The 20,074-nt window shown below is 41.6% G+C and overlaps 1 protein-coding gene across 3 annotated transcripts in view; it reads right to left on the bottom strand.

Moving 5' to 3' along the window:
- MOB3B (MOB kinase activator 3B) overlaps nucleotides 1-20,074 on the bottom strand; it is a 103,251-nt gene that overhangs the window by 60,915 nt on the left and 22,262 nt on the right. For all 3 annotated transcript variants that reach the window (XR_003989181.1, XM_030470210.1, XM_030470211.1), the window contains exon 2: nucleotides 6,925-7,533. Coding sequence is in view for 2 of the 3 variants with exons in the window: in XM_030470210.1 (XP_030326070.1) it covers nucleotides 6,925-7,342 (418 nt within the window). In the remaining variant the exon portion in view is untranslated. The remainder of the gene's footprint in view (nucleotides 1-6,924; nucleotides 7,534-20,074) is intronic.

Here is a 20,074-nt window from a genome sequence, read left to right as displayed (position 1 = left end):
GCATGCAAGTGACATAATCGCATTTTCAAGTCTTACTGATAAGAAAGTGCCATGGTTTTCTCTGCAGCATTACCAGGATTAACAATATGCTTACAAATGTTTCAGATTTTCTGAATATGTCATTCTTGCTTTTGTGTGTAACAATTAAAGAATCATTGAATAATTTAGGTTGGAAAAGACCCTTAAGATCATCAAATCCAATTGTCAACCTAGCCAAGTCCACCGCTAAACGATGTCTCTAAGCACCACAACTAAAAGTCACTGACATACCTCCAGGGATAGTGACTCGATGACTTTCCTGGGAAGCCTGTTCCAATGCTTGACAACCCTTTCAGTAAATAATTTTTTCCTAATATCCAATTTAAACCTCTCCTTGCTCAACTTGAGGTCATTTCCTCTCATCCTATCACTTGGTACTTGGGAAAAGAGACCAACCCCCACGTCACTACAACCTCCTTCCAGGTAGTTGTAGAGAGCGAAAAGGTCCCCCCGAACCTCCTTTTCTCCAGACTCAACACTCCAGTTCCCTCAGCTGTTCCTCATCAGACTTGTGCTCCAGACCCTTCACCAGATTCATTGCCCCTCTCTGGACCTGCTCCAGCACCTCAATGTCTCTCTTGTAGCAAGAGGCCCAGAACTGAACACAGGATTCGAGGTGTAGCCTCACCAGTGCCAAGTATAGGCGGACGGTCGTTTTGCTAGTCCTGCTGGCCACAGTGTTTTGTTACAAAGGCTCACACACGCGTTTTATCAATGTAAGGGGTTTTTAACCATGTATTTTTTAAGTACATATTTGACTTTCCTCCAAAAAATATCTATAAAAGACATGAGGACCGCATTTAAAAGCAGCTAATGAGTTTTCCCCTTGTAAGGTTTCTAATTTTACTTATTTATATACTCTATGTGAATCTAGAAGTCCAAAACTCTATTTGGAAGAAGGTGGCCAAACATAAAGTCAGTATTGGTACATATACCTCTGGCTGAAGTAAAGACCTTGTCCTTGCTTTAGGCTTTCCAGAAGTTCCCTTAGAACACTGCTGCAGCACTCCAGCTGGTCCACAGTGAAGTGAAACTGAGACTGCACTTTAAACTGGACTAAATTATTTTATTTTCATACTTCTATGACCACACTTTATTCTGATGATTGTTACCACACATTTGGGGCAGCTGAAGACTCCAATAACCTATGTCTCTTCCCTTGGCTAGATTCTGCATAAAACACACCCCAGAAGTATCAGCATTGTTCCAACAGCAGAATGTTCTCAAAAGATTGACCTTAAGAGTGAAAATACTCTGGGGAGGCAGAGACTGCCATGAGTTTTCTACAATATTTACAAGCCTAAATAACAACTTCAATTTGGCAAAATAAACATAGGCAAAAAGTAGCCACTAAGAAAGCTGATACTTACGAATCTTACTTCATTTTGGTTCCAAAAAATGAACTTGCAAAGTCATTATGATCTGTAAATACTACTCCTACATATATTCTGCTTTGCAGCATATCAAAATCTGTTTGTAAGGAGCTCAAACAACAAGCTGTTCTCCTAGTTCATCAGAGAAAGGAATACATGCAACACTGTGGAATGCAGACTACTCAGTCCACACAAACCCGCTCTCCAAGGCAAACCATACTCAAAGTACTGAATTTCCCACACTTCTGAGCTGGGCACAAGCTCAACCCTGGTATGCCACAGACTTTAACACACTGCAGACATCAGCCTTGCTGTAAAGGTAGCTAAAGATCACAAGTCCAGTAGGGTAGCAGCTGCAGTTGTGGAGTGGCAGATTCTCTGAGAGACTAATTTAACTAACGTCCCACAGTGTACACAATCACAATGTGCTGACGAGCTAAATTACTCAAGAACAAGGGACCTGGCAGCTACAGGACAGACCACTCCAGTTCCCACATGGGACACCGCTTCTTGTAGGTGTTCCATACTTCTTCCTTCCTTCCAAAACTGTATCAGAGTGAGCAGAGAACCTGAAATCTTTCAGGCTTTGCAGAGCCAGCTGACACATCCCTCTCCTCACGAGCCTCCCTCCACCATTCATGCTACCACTGAAGTTTAATTACCTTTAAAAAAAAAAAAAAAATAAATTTTTTTTGGTAGCATGGAGAATGGAAGAAGGGAGCAGCTGAAACCTGCTTTTCTACGTGTTAGGAAAAGCGCTTTTTAGGCCTCAGTAATTACCATAATACAGAAAACTGAGGCATCAGACTTGTAACATACATTCTCCAGGTGAGGCAGCATTCCTTCATATCAGCAGTGCCAAGTCCTTCTCACGGAAAAGCTTAGAATGTGCTAAAGAATTTGCACTTACCATTGCACATATTTTCTGTTATTATCAGGACTAGACTCAAGAATGAGTTGATTTATACGTCTGAGCTCGAAGCAAACCTATATGTGCCTCAAATGGCAGATCTTGCATCAGAACAAGAGGGTACACTAGCTAAGACAGCTAGGGAGAATAGCTTTGGGAGCAGTCACCTGTCAGCAATGATTGGGCTTGAGGACTGCCTAAACTACTCCTAAGCTTCAGTCCCTATTTTTGTATAAGCAGAGTGCCTAATCAAGGCATTTTAGATACTAGACAAAAATAGGGAATTAAGCTGCTCCAAAGTACAGTCAGTCAGCAAGAAGGTAATGCAATGCTAAGGCCAGACAGATGGCTACCTAGTAAACTGTGTCGCTCACCATACAGATGGAACCAACACAGTTTTTATCCATCTTCTTTGATGGTACTCTCGAAATGTGCTAGGTTCGTGAGTTGATTCATCTGTCAGCTTAGTTTATGTAGAAGAATGTGTTGGATCCTGAATCACAGGAACAGGAAACAGGGGAGAGGAGGAGAAAGTTCTGACATATAATCCAGTTGTAAAATATCTACCTGTATTTTCCAAGTGCATGTGTTTGAAGACACCAAGCCTTCTAAGAGGATAGATGTGCTGCTGCTATAACTTTCTTGGAACAAAATTTGCACAGAATTCACATGGTTTAAAGACTAGAGGAAAGCTACAGCCATACAATAGTCTTATGTCTTGCAGAATTCTACTTCATTGGCACAAGAGATTAACTCAAAGTTCTCAGCAAGCACACCCATGTCCAAGGAGAGAACAAGGAAGGGCAGCAACAATGAAAAGAATGTAAGCTTTTCAAAGCTAAATTCTTCTTTAGCCCAAATCCAGCGATGTGACAGGTGTAAAGATCAAGCAAAAAAGATTGTTTGGAATTTACAGCAGTCTTCAACTGGTAGCTTACAGCTATATGCATCCACCACTGGGTGACTGAATGATCAGTTAACAGCCAGCAGTGTCACTCTTCCCTCCACCCCCTGGCAAAGCTTTGTCTTAAAATGAAAGAAACAAACTACACAAGAAGCACAAACCAGAACAGAAGGAGGCCGCCACCATCAGAAACTGCGACTCAACAAGATAAGAACAGTTAACAGCCTGCCTGTATGAAAACAGAGACAGAACCCAGTAAGATGTTAGAACACTCCAGACAAAAAAAATCACCACTGGACTACAAAGACATGTGAGGGGTGGATGCACAGATCATAAGGGTCTAATTGCCCAGACATTTCTTTGCTCAGGTCCCTCTCCAGAGGCACCAGCTCGAGCTGTCCCTTTGGCTGTACCACCCAGTTATTAAACTATTTCTTCCTGGAATTGAAAAACTGAGACTCTGCTGCAGAAACCTCAGGGTGAGCCTGAAGGATGGGGAGGGTTCAGGTGCAGTGAGCAAGGAATTGGAAGGGGCACTCATGACTCAGAGGGACCCTGGTCCCAGCAGTAAAGTCCCGGGTGGTGTGTACGCGACTCCTTGAATGGTGCATGAGTGAGTGCTCGGGCAGCAGCTTCTCCACTAGCAAACAATCTTCTGACTGTCTTCTCATTTCAAACTCTGGACCTGATGAAGAAACCACATGGTGATGTTTTCTCGCCTGTGTTATGCTGGAGGTTAGACTAGAATAAATGAAATAATTCCCTGTGGCCTTAAATACTTGGGAATCTTTCTCAATGACTGTTACAACAGAAAAAAATCATTCCATTCAATGAAAATCCAAACAAGACAGAATTACTCTCAATTTAAGGCTGCAATGAGGAGGAGAGAAAACCTAAGGCAACTGAGTTTGTCTTGTTTGGGAATCAGGGCCTGAAGGGAGCACAGCAGTAGAGCATTGCTTGCTTTGGCAGCTTCTTTTTTTGATGCTGCCCAAACACATATGGTAGAAGCCGACAACTGCAGTTCACCAAAAACTGCAACTGTCCAAAGGATCTATGGCTTCCCACAGTATTTCTTCAGGCTGTTTACTGAAAAACACAGAGATAAAAAAACAGGGGTGGGGTAGGGAGGAGAAAAGGTACTTTTAAGGCTATGAAGTATTTAAGTTATCCATACCAGCCTGGGAAATATATCCCTTGAAACATGTTTAAATGGTGAGACTACTAGGTGCCTGGAAAAGCAACTAGTATCCACTGAAGAAAGAGTTTACCCTAAAGCTAAATAAAACTCCAGCACACTACAAAAATTCATGCTGGGGACTAATATGGATAGTTCCACCGATGTGGCCTGAGCAGGGATACAGCATGAATTCTCCTCCACTCTGTTTCTGCATTCCCACTCAGTGAGGGCTGAGACAGTTCAGGTGGTTACATACAGAACTTGTTTCCAGAGCTGTTGGCCTCTTACATGCATTAAATTCACTTAAAAATGGATAAAGTAAATTGAGAATAATGGAAGTAAGAACCAAGAAATAAGCATGTTTAAAAATCCTTTACAGGTTGTGAGGCCATTTACAAAGACAGTCCATAAAGCTCTGCTATACAAAGAAGTGGTCCTAATATTCACGACCTGCTTTTGTCACCTGCACACAATTCTTGACAACTTGCGCGTTCCCATGCTAGCTCCCCTTTCTCCTGGCAGCCAGTTCAGTATTAGTAGGAGAATGTCTGGAAGAAGAGGCTTTTTAACCAGCAAATGAATAGACCAGAATGACTGGGAAAAGCAGAGAGGAAACAGCATCAGACCACAGGAAGTCCAGAGACCAGTAAGCGGCCAGAGGTCATCATGCCAGTGTAAACACTGAGAGGGTTAAATAAAACATTCATAATAACTTATAACTCAAGTGCATTCCAGGGTTCGGGTTTTTTTTAAACCACAGAGGAACACCACCACAAAAAAAACAACCCAAACAAAAACCAAAACACCAACCCTGGCTATCCCTGTCCTGCCTATCCTGAAATGAGTGATTTTCCTTGAAAGTAGCTCCTCAGTGAAAGCTGCACTTGATCACAGTTCTTGAAATCCCTTTTTTGACAGTATGCATGAGATATATCAAATGAAAGAGGACAAGTTTAACAGGATTAAACTGAGAAAAATATGTTCAGATTTCTGTGGACAAATCCTATCAAGCCGACTCTGGATCTCTTCACCAAACTCATTTGCTAATGGAAAGGTTATCCCAAACCTCATCCACTAGACATACACTTTTACCAGAACAGTCTTCTGAAGACCATATGCTACAAAGATCCAAAGCAATAATTAACCTCTTTAAGTTACAGCCACTCAATGCTTTAAAACTGCTGTTCTATTAGTAAGGACATACCTAAGCCTGTTTTCTTTTCACAGCTGAGCATATCATCTTTCAAGATCTATTTCAACTTCTTTGAAGAATGAATAATCATTTTAACTGTCATTAATTTCTCCGAGTGAAAATAAAGGTTAATTTATTAATATTAATAAAGCTTTAATACTAAGCCTATGGAGGGTAGATTTAGATTACATATTAGGAGGCCTCCTTTCTATCTATTAGTGTAGAAAAGTGATAGGAACTGGCAAAAAAACCACAAGTCTGTCTGCACAGATAGTTGTCAAGGCCAAGAACAAGGTATTTCATAGATCAGAAAATACCGATAGACAGAGTTTCTTGATGTGTTGTCTACCAACTAGCCACAGACTGCACTTGCATATAAACTGCAAAATATTGGCCTGAACTATTTTAACATATGAGCATTCTTCTTGTTTGTTACTCATGTGGGCTGAGATATATGACATCTCACATTTCTTACAGCAAGCTCCCAGCTTTCTGACTTGCAACAAGTGAATCAGGACTCATTACCTAAAACTTCCAAAAAATACATAAGTACGCTGACATCTCTAAGGTATAACATTCTGAGAGTTATTACACGCAGCCACAGCTAAAGATTCAGGCTGCTTGCACTACACAATGCAATCTTCTGCAAAGTTCTCTTCATGTAGAGGAAACTATTCCAGCAGAGACAGTTACACCTATCTGCCCCGCTCTTCAGAAAAACTAACAATAGTATTATAAAAGGAAAACTGTGCAGCTCATCTGGGCTGTCTGGTTAAACTATAGCAAATCTTGTTAGTTATATAGTCTTAGAAACAGTACTTTGGAGAACAATTCACTACTCAGTTCCTCAGATTTGGATGGGAAATCAAGAGAGGATGGGAAGCCAGAGTTCACTGCATTCATGACTCTCCACTGACTTGTACTGCACATAACTGTACGTACTTTGAAGGCAAGATACCACTCCAATTACGCTTCGCTTTCCATCCATTCTATATCTGCTGTAAGTGCCTAGGCAAAGTGCAAAGCAATGTAAACTTTCAACAGCTTTCAACAAGCTAGTAACACATTATGACCACCCTTAGTGATTAACCTGAGAGGCTTACCAGGGACAAATGGAATTATAACATTTTAGGCTAACATACCCCAATAAGCCACAGTTAACACTTCACACATTTGACACTATTCTTGCAAGACACCTTCCTCCTTGCCACCTGTTGTTTAAAGGCTTGAATTTCACAATCACTAAAAAAGAAGGTGGGAAGAGAACATGCTTAGTACACAACATGAAAGGCAGTTTATGTTTTAGGACTTCTTCCTTGCACTTACCTACATTTGTAGGAAATATGTCCTCATTGTTAATCTGCACCTCGATCCAGTCCATAAGAAGATTCATATATTGGGGAGCTGGCAGCGCTGTGGGCTTCTTGTACTTCATGTCGTCCTGCCACCGATACTCATACTTAGGGCCTCCAGCCATTACTGGGCAGGTCTTCTCTGTGCAGAACTCACAGATAGTTCCATAAATGAGGTTGATCCTATTGAAGAAGTCAACAACATGGACAGCAACCCAGTCATTTTGGTCTTCTCCACTAGGCAACTGCACAGCTGCTTTCAAGTCCACACCTGAGTTCAGAGACGCCTGTGCTCGTTTGTGAAGTTCAAACCTCTGGGTACCAGGTTCAAACTTGCGTTTTGGGCGGAAAGTCTTATCTTTATTGAAGACTTGCTTGAGCGCAGTGGACATATCTGCTAATCTTCTGCTCTGCAGCAGCTGGCAGAAAAGCACGGCTGAGATTTAATGCAGGTACTTGAAAACAGTTGCTCTCTAACACAGGTCCTCCAAGCCCTGCTGTTTCTCTCACAGAAGCTTGTATTGACTTCAGTGCAGTCTGCTAGCTCTTCCTCTGGAAAGCCTTCCCGAAAGGCTTCATGTCCCTGAGGATGAGAAAACAATAAACATTAGTGATAAGCTCAAGTCTGGCCCTGTTGGTTTGTTACTGTTTTACTTCTCTATCCTTTTGAAGTATCTACCCAAATAGAGGCTTCTTAAGTTACCAGAAAGATGAGAATTCAGTAAGTCTTGCATAATCTTTCCATCTTTAGATCATTTTCAAACCAGCGTTTTCATTTTGCTGCATTTTTACAGTGAGTGCATACTATATGTAATGTATGTATGAATTTAATAGACAAAATACTATGTTACAATGTAGAAGTCTTACCTAACCACTCCTGAAGTGACTGATGGTGCCCTTAAATACTCACCATGGCTCCAGTGCTCTTCTCTTAGAAAAAAAATCCCCGAGCAAGATTTTTCCATATTTGTTCTCTATTTTTAATTAACAAGCTATTTGTTTTTGCAAACCTCGTAGAACCTACTTACAGTGAAACCTATGGTATTGCGCAGAAATAATTTCTATTTTCCCACAGAACTGTACAGCGATTGTTATTTCTCTTGATACACCTTCAGGAATTCAGCAGTGGTCTTAATTTTCTATTGGTTTGGGTAGATTGACTGAAAAGCAATAGCGAAGCTGCCGCTTTATAGCTCTATTCATCTCCTCTACACAGGAATACTTGGCATTGTCATTCTTACAAAAGAAAAGAGCATAGACTTTGCATTATTCAATCTAACCTACTCTGGCAACAAAGAATAGTTTTAACAGGCAATCTGACTGGAAAAAAGAATAAATTACTGCATTAAAGCCTTGCTTGTTCTTACATGTATGTGCAGAAGAGTATTATCATCAGTAAATGTAGGAGATTAGAAGGTGATCAGGTAGATAGGGGCTATCTCAATTAGACTTTTATTTTAGTACTGAAGATCTTATGATTAAGACAGAGAATAAACATTTCATGCATAATTTAAATTAAATAACACAATACATTTTAAATTTGCACAGCACTACAAAAATCCTACCCTATCAGTGGCTGATGAATTCTCATCATGGGACTATGTATGCTTCACTGTTACCCTTTACAGAAATCATGCCCATGAAAATTTTACCAGGCTGTGTGTGGAAAGCACTAAATTCTTCTGAAGACAGTTGCCCAAAGCTTTGCTGAGGGGCAGAAAGGAAAAGGGTGTTTCTTTTTTCTTAAGCACTGCAAGAAAGCAAGACATACTTAAGTAAAAAGAGATCTGTTGTACTAGACCCCATGCCCACACAAGAGAACGTGTCATAAAAAAGTACTCTCCCAAATAGCTGGGAGATTAGCATCCAGACAATTTTTCAGCAAGCAGCAGCTAAACAAAACGAGCAGAGAAGTGCTTCTTTTTCCTTTTGCTGATGGCATGATGGAGGGATACTCCAATCATGAGTTTATGAACAGTCATTTCTTTTGTGACAGCAAAATATGGTAAATTCAGGGATGAACTCCTGGGAGACTGCTGTCCTATCTGACCTGTCCCTTGGAATAATGTTCAAACACAGAGGCCCTGAAACCTGCTAAGGGTCAGGGAAAGACAACACTAAACCAAACTAGCCTTGGAACAATTTAGTTAAGTGTCATTGGCAGGAAATGAGGGCACTTTAAAAACAAATGCTCTGTGAGAGCATTTGAGGCAGTCAGCTGTTTATTTAAAAACCTTTCAAAGAATAATACTGCTGCACAGACTGAGCTTGTGACTGACACACTTCTGAGACGGCATGGAGCCAATGGCCCAGTTTGCAATAATAAGGATGTTAGCTTCAGGGTTTTACAGCTCAGGTAACTAGTTTTTTCCCACTTTAATATACCTGGCACTCTGATGTGGCTACTTTGACTCTCTTCCTCATCTGTAAATATTCACCAGAACATGCAAGGAAATTTTGTTTAAAACAACAAACTGAGCACCAATCAGAACTCATCTTCAACAGACACATTTTGAAGCACAGTACTCACTGCTGTTAAACCTTTCCCAAAAAAAACAGAAGACACCATATTTTATAAGCTATTTTCTACTGAATATGTAAACATAATCAATCATAATAAATACATACTCTTTACCACTCCTCTCCCTACATTCAGTCAGTCTGCATAACACCATTAATGTAGAGAAAAAGCAACTAAAACATTCAGTAAACAACTCCATCTCAAGTCTAAGGAATCACATGTTGAAATTGTCTGTGGAAGCACACATACAATCCAGGCAAATTCAACCCAAAGACTAATCCGAAAGATTACTATGCAGCCAAATGAAACTGTTCTTTAACTCACCAAGGCAGAATCAGAACATTCCTATATATTTCCTGTCTGGAAAATCCCCTGTGCAGTGTTTTGCAATAAAAGCTAAGGCTTTTCCTCTTTCATCTTTCTATCACTTTACACAATAACAACCTACATACTATCTTTACAAAGCTGGACTGCAGAAGTCAAACTCACTGTCTAACTTCCCTTAGAGACTTAGCTCTGCTAAGAGCTGATCGTTTTCTCTCTCTTAGAATGTTACTGAAAGTTATGCAAAACCAGGGGATGGATAGACTTGTTTTCTCCTGCATTTTCATGTGCAAGAATAGAAAATTGAGAAGTGTATGACCTGAATTTCACAGAAATACTGCAGTGAATCAGCCACCTGAAACACTGTTTTGCATCCTATTTCCTGAGGGTATCTGCTACCTAATTAACCCTTTGTCTTTACTCAAGAGCTAGCAGAAATAAAGAAATAAACAAGAATCTTGAGACACCTCCTCACCTCTGAAACAGACTGCAGGTTACACAGCTGTCCTTACTCCCCCCACTCAAGCAACCAGCTCAGTTAGGCTTCTCTAAACAGTTACAAACAGCATCACCATTACTTCCCTGGAATGAAGAAGCTTTCTCTTTACTCACAAGAGAAAACGAGGACAGGCTCACCTGATTTTCAGCAGAGATTGAACATAGACTCTTTAGGTTTGGATCCTTCAGAAGCAGAAGCTAATAGGAGAGCTCTAGAGGAAGTCTGTGAGCTCTAAAAGCATCTTTACTGCTTCTGCAATAAACTGATAGTAGTTAATGGTAGGATGGCCACTCCTCTGCTTTGGACTGAATCACTAAGCCACTGCACGAACTCATTCTCCATTAGGCTTTCAACACATTGTTGCATTGTGTTTGTATCAACAATCAGTGATGAGAGGTTTGTCACTCCATCCCAATTCACACACTTTCAATTAAAACTTTCTAGTCTTGGACATACAAAGCAAAGATTTTGCTTCAAAATCACATAGCATTAGCGAAAGGAAAACTCATCATATAGACTCAACAACAAATAGTGAGCAAAACCTCCTCGTTTTTAAAGCACTGAGAATGTAACCTGGCTTGCCAGCCACCACTTTCACTCCCATGACACTTTTCATCTCACAAGAGAAATGCTCCCAGTTTCATTATCTCAAGTAATGCCAACAGAACTGTTCCTGACTTACACCTGTGTCTAAGGTGATAGTAACTGGCTCTTGATCTTTTATAACAGGTCCTACAGGGCATGAAGAATGGCACTGTGGCTCATGGTGTTTGGTTTGATGGCATACAGAGCCAAGGTTCTGGATGTTCTTCTGAACTAGATGCTTAACATATGTCTGTTCTGGCATGGGCAGCTCAGACAGATAATTCCTTCTGACACTTCGGCTTCTCTTTTCAGAGCAATGTACTTCTGAAGATGTGTGACAGTCACCAACAACTTTTCCCAAGGGACTATTCCATGGCATGATAATGCAGGTGGGTGAATTGCTGCCAGAGCCATGACTGAGGATGGTACCTTCATCCATGGTGTCAGCATCACAATAATCAATGCTGTCCCCAGCTTTATGTAGAAACATTCACACATACAGACAGCAACTCAGTCTAAATGTCAGGTATTCCAAGTCAACATATGGAAATAATAAATCAGTCCCATGTATGCAGATACCACTAAAACAAACCACCCACAACAAAACAGACACCATGATCACCATCATGCCTGAGTCATTGCCAAGTTAGAAACATACTATATAATTTGTCATGTATTTTCTATTAAATCACAGATAATAAGAATGTTAAATGACACACGGTTTATGTGTGAAACACACACCTCTCATCAGAGCGCTCTAGTGAGCATTACACAAGCTTTAGAAACCTGCTGGGAAGGTAAGTGGCATAATTCCCATTTTATTAACCAAGAAAGTGAGGAGACATTACTCCTCCGTCACCAAATGCACAGTAAGCTGCCTATCCAGACAGACACTGTCTGAAAAGCAACTGCATCAGCTGGTATTTACATGTTTCTTTCTAAAAATATGTCTCCATTTAGAGCAATTGCACAGTCTGATCCAAAGCTACCTGAAGCCTGCAGGAAAGCACATATTTGATTCAAATCCCATTAATGTCCAGCATTTTGTAGACTTATCATGTTTGGCTTCATGCTTGACTATCCATACAAGGAGCCATTTTACTATGGCTACATCAGATAACTGGGGCAAGAAATGCTTTATACGGAGGCACATACACATACCCTGCTCCTTTCTGATTGAGCAAATGTACTTTTTCTACTTCCAGCCTCTTGATTGACAGCCATTATACTCATACAATGAACGATATTGTGTATTATACTACACAATGAACAGGTTCTCTGTTTAACACACTGAAGTACAAAGAATTACTCAGTATGGAAGGGCCTGTCCTGAAATCTGAAAACACCTTCTCCTATTTACAAAGTAAAAATCATCCAATTGAGTAGAAACAAAAATATTCCATGTATCTTATTTACATACTTAGATTTGTTCAGTTCTGCTAAGTTTCACCTGAAATCACAAGGAAAAAAAATGTGCAATTTTTTTATTCATAGCAAAAACTTCATGATATGAGAATACACTCTTCGATGGGCGAAAAAACCCTCCCCTACTAACCTATAATTACATGAGGAGATTAAGATTTGCCTTATGCTTGTACCAGAGTTGAAAGGGAAAGGAAAAAAGATCAAAGCAAACTTAAGTTACTGATAAAATGCATCTTAAAAGCAGTGTACCCAAACACAGGAACAATGTTCTGAGGGTCAGTGTATCTTTTCCTACCTTCCATCCTAGACTCAACAATCTTGCAAGTTCCATAAAGACTAAGCTCCCAGAATAGTATCCATTACTGTAAGACTTCAAAGAAGTATACAGAGATATGTAATGTAAATGCTCCATCCCTGGTCAGGCTGGACAGAGCCTTGGGCGACATGGTCTAGTGTGAGGCATCCCTGCCCATGGCAGGGGGGTTGGAACTAGGGGTTCCTTTGTCATCAGGAATTTAAGGTCTTAACCCTCTACAGACTGATAGACATGCAAAGGTACGTGTGGCTGCAATTTTTTTCTGAAAAGTCAGCTCTGCCTCACCTCCTCCCCTTTCATGTTCCTGCTTTCTCTTCATCTCCTGCCCAGGTGTTTATACATCCCCTTGCAGGGAACTGTAGGAGACTAAGACTGCAATAATTAAAGAAAACATCTATTTTTCATCCCAATCCCCTGCTTAGCCACACAGTACAAGGAAAAGCACAGCATCTGGAAGGCAGAGGATGAGACAGATGGAATAGAAAACCTGTGGGAGTGCTTTTTCAGTCATGACCACGTCAGGGAATCACAGTGCCACGATCATTTCAGATCCTCTAAACCTTTAAAGCAGGTGGGGAACTCCCTTTAGCTCAGTCAGCTACCACAGCTGAAGTTTCACAGAGCAATAGATCACACAGTGAAGCATGCAGCTCTGTCAGTGCCTTTGAAGGATGGTTTGTTGTTTTTTTTTGTTAAATACCCAGGTTCTTCCAGTTGACTCCCTTGTTCATACATAGGCTTTTACTGGTCTGAGCTGTGGCTAACACGTATGCAAGCACAGGCACTAAACCACATTCTCTGTAAGTACACAAACAGCCTCTGCTTTCAGTTATCAAGCGTTTGTGACCTGCCATGTCCTTCCACCACCAACAAAGCAAATCCTTCATGTGTGCATCTACCTTGTTTCATCAGCTGCTGTTACAATGATTGCTCTTGTAACACTTACCATACTGGTGGATTGGGTGGTTTAGCCCACTTACTGCAGCAAGAAGAGCAATAGAACGAGCTAATAGAACCAGCACTAACCCTGCTTCTGCCAAAATCTTCCAGGCTCTTTGGATGGAACCCTCACCACAACAGTGTACGGCTGTTACACTTCTGTAGCTTACTTATAGCAGCATTTGCTTCAACACAAACTCTTATCCTTCATTTCTTTAAAAACAACATACAGAGGACAGGTGAAAGGAGCAAGAAAAGTTTAATGGCCTGGAAGCAGAGGAGGAGATACAAATTAAATTACATAGTGATTCTCTGTGATAATACAGATTTGATTCCTCCAGTTTGTTTCATTTCTGACTCCAACCTGTTTCTGAAGATGAAATTTTGACTATGCTGCAGCCAGTGCAAGCTCTGATACTGACTTCAACAGAGCTAAAATTTCACTTTGACACTCTGAACACTCTTCTTTGACAAGACAGTAAGAACTCCCTATTAAACTGTGGTTGAATTTCACAAATCTCTTTGTTCTGTTCATCTTAATTCACTCCTAAATCTACATTCTGGCTTTAAAAGCAGTGACACAACTGACTACACAGTGAGACAGTTACAATATGATTTCTTGCTCATTCCTACACTCTCAGAACATCCACACAATTCCCATAAAAAAGCCTAAAACTAAATCTGCTGAAGTATGTTGAAAAAAGTGCTAGTCAGGTCATGTGAGTGATAGGGAACAGCAAAACATGCACACACAAAAATGTGGTCTCAGACCTCACATCAGGGCCTTACTCTTCTCCTTTGATCAAACAGAAAGTAACCTGGCAGGTACAACCTTCCCATGCAGAGCAAGCAATACAATATATTCTCTGCTAGAAGCCAGCAGTTTATCCCCTAGAATTTCAAGTGTCCTACTCTGCATGCAGTAGCCAAGCTCAAGTTTTATTTTTTGTCTAAATCTTAGCTTTCGGAAACCACATATGCGTTCTGCTTTCAGAAAAAAAATCTAAATCATACGTTTCATCTCAGTGACATTTCAATTAAAACCACTGATTTTCTTGTCCAGGGAAAACATGCAAAGAAACAGTGATACAAAGGCAGAGTCATGTTACGTACACTAAACTGGCAGAAACAAATAAACAAAACTCCATGGAGAAAGCAGGACTTCCTGCAAGCACAGATACTGGAAACGAGATGTAAGAAGGTCAGCTGACATCCACTCAGACCCTTTAACCTTAGTCTAGCTTCTAGACCAAAGCCCAGGTTAATATGAGGAGGGTGGACAGGGGAGAGGCAGGTTAGTCACACTGTGCCCCAGCAATTGTCCTAAGCAGCTCAGGATTTCAGAGATCTTTTCCAAAGCAAAGACCTGCAAGGAGGCTATGGCGTCTTCAGCTGGCGCACCGCACCCTTTCTACAGACACTGATAATTCTCAACATGGGCATGGTGATTTTCATTTACAAAAAATAACCTTCGACTCCATGTTGCTGAGACAAAATTAGCTTAAAATCATGTCAGAGTCAGTAACTGATGAGTCAGCCAAGCCTGACCTATGCAGACCCTCAAATTGACTGCAATAACTCAAAACTGAGTGGGATTGCTATGGGGTCTAAACTCTACAGTAGGACAGTGAAAGTAGCTTCAGTATTAACAAAGGAGACATAGGATTTACTTGTATTTTTAAAGCAGGACTGATCAAGACAAAGCAAAATGCACAGTTCTTTACAAATAGAGGGACACGGAAAAAACCCTGATAATTTCATTGAAAGTATCATTCAATTATTTATACCATAAATACAAAACCTTGTCCCAAAATGGAGTTCCAGCAGCTGCTGGGCCTAATCCATTGACTTTAAATCACAGCACTGCATGGTTATTAGAAAAGCTAACAGTATCAAACAGAATAAATCTTTGTTTTCCATGGTTTACATTAAAGTGTTCAATAAAGTAGATTGGGAGAGAGTGGCAGCAACTACAGTTGATTATGGATGTGTTCAAACTCACACCAAGGAGACATAAAGTCAAGGTATTTGAACATTGGGGCAGAACCTGTTGGAGAGAGGGAGTTGGCCCAAGCACAACTCACACTGACCAGCAGTCATGGCAGATAGAGCAGCAGCTCCTCCTCCTGGTTGCGCCTGCCCTCCAGGTAAACCCCCAGCCGGTTCTGCCTGCCTATTTCTCACCCCATCACCTCCCTCTGCTTCTCCCAAGAGAGAGGTTTCTTCTCCAGCTGCCAATGCCATTGGAAGTGTCTGGTCTGAGCTCCGTTGCCCTAGTCATGCAGCGTTCTGTCATTACCCACATGTTACCCTCTGTCCCGGGGCTGCTGGTGTCCTTGGAGCCTGCCCAGGACCAGCCTGTCCCCCATCAGATGGCCCAGGGGGTGTCAGGGCCCCTCGGGGCCCTGGGGCAGCTGCTGCAGCTCCCCTCTGTGGTGCTGCTCCCACCTGTGGCACAGCTCCCCTGCGCCCACGGACAGGAGGTGGCCTCCAGCAAAACAAGGGCAGCCATGGAGGACAGCACCCCACCGCCAGTCCCCACGAGCCTGCCCCAGCAGCTGCTCCAACCCCAGCAACAAGCACTGTGCCTATTCCAGCCAAAGCAAAGACTGCAGCTACTATCTGTTGCTGGGGTTGGACCAGCTGCAACCATTGCCATCACTCCAACCCCAGCGACAGGCACTGCAGCTACTTCTTCCCCAGCAATAGACACTGCAGCTGCTCCAACCACAGCAGCAGACACTGCAACTAGTGTCTGTTGCTGGGGATGGACCAGCTGCAGTTACTGCAGCTCCTCCAACCCAGCAACAGGCACGGCAGGTACTCCAACTCCAGCGACACGCGAGTCATGTGGAGGAAACCAGTATGAAATACACCACTGTCATATGCCAACACACTGGCAATACTGGAGACACATAGAGGCACCAGTGATGAATGAATTCGCTTGCCAACTCCAGCAATGTGAAGAAAAACTCTCTTCCTCCCAAAGATCTGACTTCCCGGATGTAAAAAATCTGTCTGAATGATGTGAGAAACTGTTCCAGGAGTTCCAATGGCAACAACAGGAGAGATCCTATTCCTCACCTGCACAGGCCAACATCTCAGCTATTGACAGTAAGCTGAGTCCTTCCTCTCAAGAGGGAGGATATAGAAGGTACACTCCACGGGGTACCCTGTGGTTTTACATGTGAGACCACGGAGAGGACATGAGGAAGTGGGATGGAAAGCCTACCCCAGTCCTAGAGGCATGGGTATGTGAATTGCAAGGAAAAACAACCACAAATGAGGGTTTTTCCAGAAGAGACATTGCTCCAGTCTCCAGTGGACAGCTTCCCACAGACTGGGAGGGCTGACCTTACATCTCATCCTATAGTAATGAATTCTAGTGCATTTTTACCAGAAGTAGGTGGAGCATCCTATGACCAGGCATACAGGGGCCCTGCCTCCAGCCAGGTGGAGGAGAGGGGCAACTGGGTTAACTGGACTGTACAGATTAGATGGCCTGGCACGTCAGAGCCACACAAGTACAAGGTCCTAGTAGACACCCTGGTAGTGTACCCTAATAGCATCAAGGGTCAGAATATACTTGTATTTCTGGAGTGACAGGAGGATCGCAACTGAAATAAGCTTGACTGGGAAGGACTGGCAAAAGCATCCCACTGTGATTGGCCCAGAGGCATTTCAAGGACCAAAAAGGGTAGCTGTGGACTTTTGGAATAGCTGCTTTAGAGATAGAGGAAATGAAGCAGCTCTCTACCTTGCCTGGTCTCTCTGTTGTGGGGTTGCTGAAAGTCGAACAACAACAAGTGCCAATCACAACCACAACAATGCACCCATACTGGACATGCTGGAACTTCAGGAGTCAAATATGGAACTGAAGTCAAAGGCAGACAAGCAGTATGCCACAACTGATACTGCCAGTGTGGTTTCTTCAATTCCTTTGGCAGCAGACTGCCAGCCACAGTTCATTTTTACTTAAAGGGGCATCCCGTTCACTTGGAACCGACCCCCATGGGTGGAAACACAGCCCTACCATCTGCCATGGACTGATCCAGATTGACTCCCTTTTGATCACCAATTAATAAAGCATGAACTTTGACAAAACTGGACAAGTGCAGTGGTGATGGCATAGGAATAAGCTTCAGCATCCAACAACCCACCACCACACACCACCCAACTTTCCTGCCCAAAGAGACACATGACACATGGAGCCCCAAGTCATGGACTGAATGAACTCAATGAACATTTGCAGGTATGGTCCATAGACCACGGGAATTACATCTCTCTGTGTGTATATATACATACATATATATATACATATATATATATATATACCTCAAAGGACAGGAAAGGTGATGGTGGAAAGTGTGGGACCTGGCATGATGAGAATGCTATGGAATAAGGGGTGCATACTATCCTGGTTTTGGCTGGGATAGAGATAATTTTTTTACTAGCAGCTGGTGCAGTGCTGTGTTTTGGCTTCAGTCTGAGAACAATGCTGATAACACACCCATGTTTTAGTTGTTGCTAAGTAGCACTTACCCCAATCAAGGACTTTTCAGTCTCTCATGCTCTGCCATGAGGAGGGGCACAAGAAGCCAAGGGGGAGCAGAGACAGGACACCAGACCCAAACTAGCCAAAGGAATATTCCATATCACAAGCACATCATGCCCAGCATATGAACTGGAGGGAGTTATCTGGAAGGGACCAATCTATGCACACGTTGGGCTGGGTATCAGTCAGTGGGTGGTGAGCAATTGTACTGTGCATCAATTGTGTTTATTGGGTTTTTCGTCTTCCCTTTCTCCTTTTCGTTTTATATTCTATATAAATATATTCTATTGTACTTTAGTTATTAAACTGTTCTTATCTCAACCCACAGGTTTTACATTCCTTTGATTCTCCTTCCCATCCCATTTGGGGTAGGGGCAGAGGGGTGTGAGCAAGTGGGTGCGTGGTGCTGAGCTACTGGCTAGGGTTAAACCACGACAGGAATACCAAGGTGAAAATCACTGGAGGTGTATCTGCAGACGCCATGATTACAGTAAATCGGATGGTAGTTAATAGCTTCTCCCATACTGCTTCACACATCCTGTATGCTTTATGATCAGAAAAAGATTGAAAAATGTTTTCCCCTACTGTTTTTTCTCTATAAGGAATTTCTCTCCCTCCTTGTCCCCTCTTTGTTCTGAAACATCCTCTTCATTTCCTTGTGCTTTTTTTTCTTTCTCCTGTTCTTCACTCTTAAGTGTTTCTCACAGTCATGTCTCACAGGAACTGCAACAGGCTTTGGTTTAAGTGCCAGCTAAACAGCAATTCAGAAGGCTGACACACACACTAAGCAAAAGCTGCTGGCTATATCCCTTTTTGTCTCTACTGAGTTTCTAATCTAGGTTCACCTATGGAAAACAATCAGGTAAATATACAGACAGCGTAAACCACCTACGTTTGATGCTTTTTATATCATCATGTGTAGACAGGTTTAATTATTAAATTATTGCATATCTGTGGGAGTACTATGCAATTAGAGAAGTATTATTCTTGCACACTTCCTGTTTAAAGAACAGAATGACATACTATAAGTTACACAGCCTGTATGACAAGAGCCTATCACCCAATTCTTCACCTGCTTGCTCTAAAGTAAAACAAGATTAGCTCCATTTAGGTCAGAGTTGGAGTGTTGTGGCACATCTGGAACTCAAGGGAAAACCCACTACTCTGTCATTCATTCTTTAATATACCTGCTTGAGCTGGCATGAGAAGTGTGGTGATATAAGTAATATATAAATTAAGAGAATATGATCACTATAAAGAAACATGATAAAAACAGGAGAAAACTTCAAATATTCACTACACCATTTGTAATTACAATGGAATAATCTACTACTGCTAAGAAATTGGGATATACCAAATTCTGCTAAGCATCATCACTCTTCTGTTTCCTTCAGCTCCAACTGCTTAATTTTATAACAAATATGAACACTGCCATTATATATTCCACTACCTACTGAAGGGAAAAAACAAAACAAAACCAAAATCAAAGCTAGCCAAAACAACAAGCAAAACTAAAACATTCTGAATATTGAAAAATAAAGAGCTAACTTGCAATGCAAGCATACATTCATATTCAAATATATTTTGATCACTGGATTGAACAAACTGAGTTAAATTAAGCTCACAGCAATAAAATGGTCAATGCTGATGTATTTCAACACAAGATAACAGATAACTTTCAGAAGTCCATCCAGACCTCTCTAAAGGCCTAATTGAGATTTATTTTATTATAAACATATTGGTAAGTCTTGAGAATATAATAAATATATAAAGGTGCCTCTGAAGTTATATAGACCCCCTGGAAACTGCACTGTTCAAAGTCCAATGTAATTTAGTGAAGCAGATGACATCTACAGAGTTACACAGATATAACATGCAGCTGTTCTGGCTTACAGAGATATAATAGTTTCCCTTCACATTCTATAGATTTTCTTTAAAGCTTGTACATTTGATGTAACCT

This window comes from Strigops habroptila, chromosome Z (assembly GCF_004027225.2).
Source record: "Strigops habroptila isolate Jane chromosome Z, bStrHab1.2.pri, whole genome shotgun sequence".
Lineage (NCBI taxonomy): Eukaryota > Metazoa > Chordata > Aves > Psittaciformes > Psittacidae > Strigops > Strigops habroptila.
This window is presented reverse-complemented; position numbering and strand designations above follow the sequence as displayed.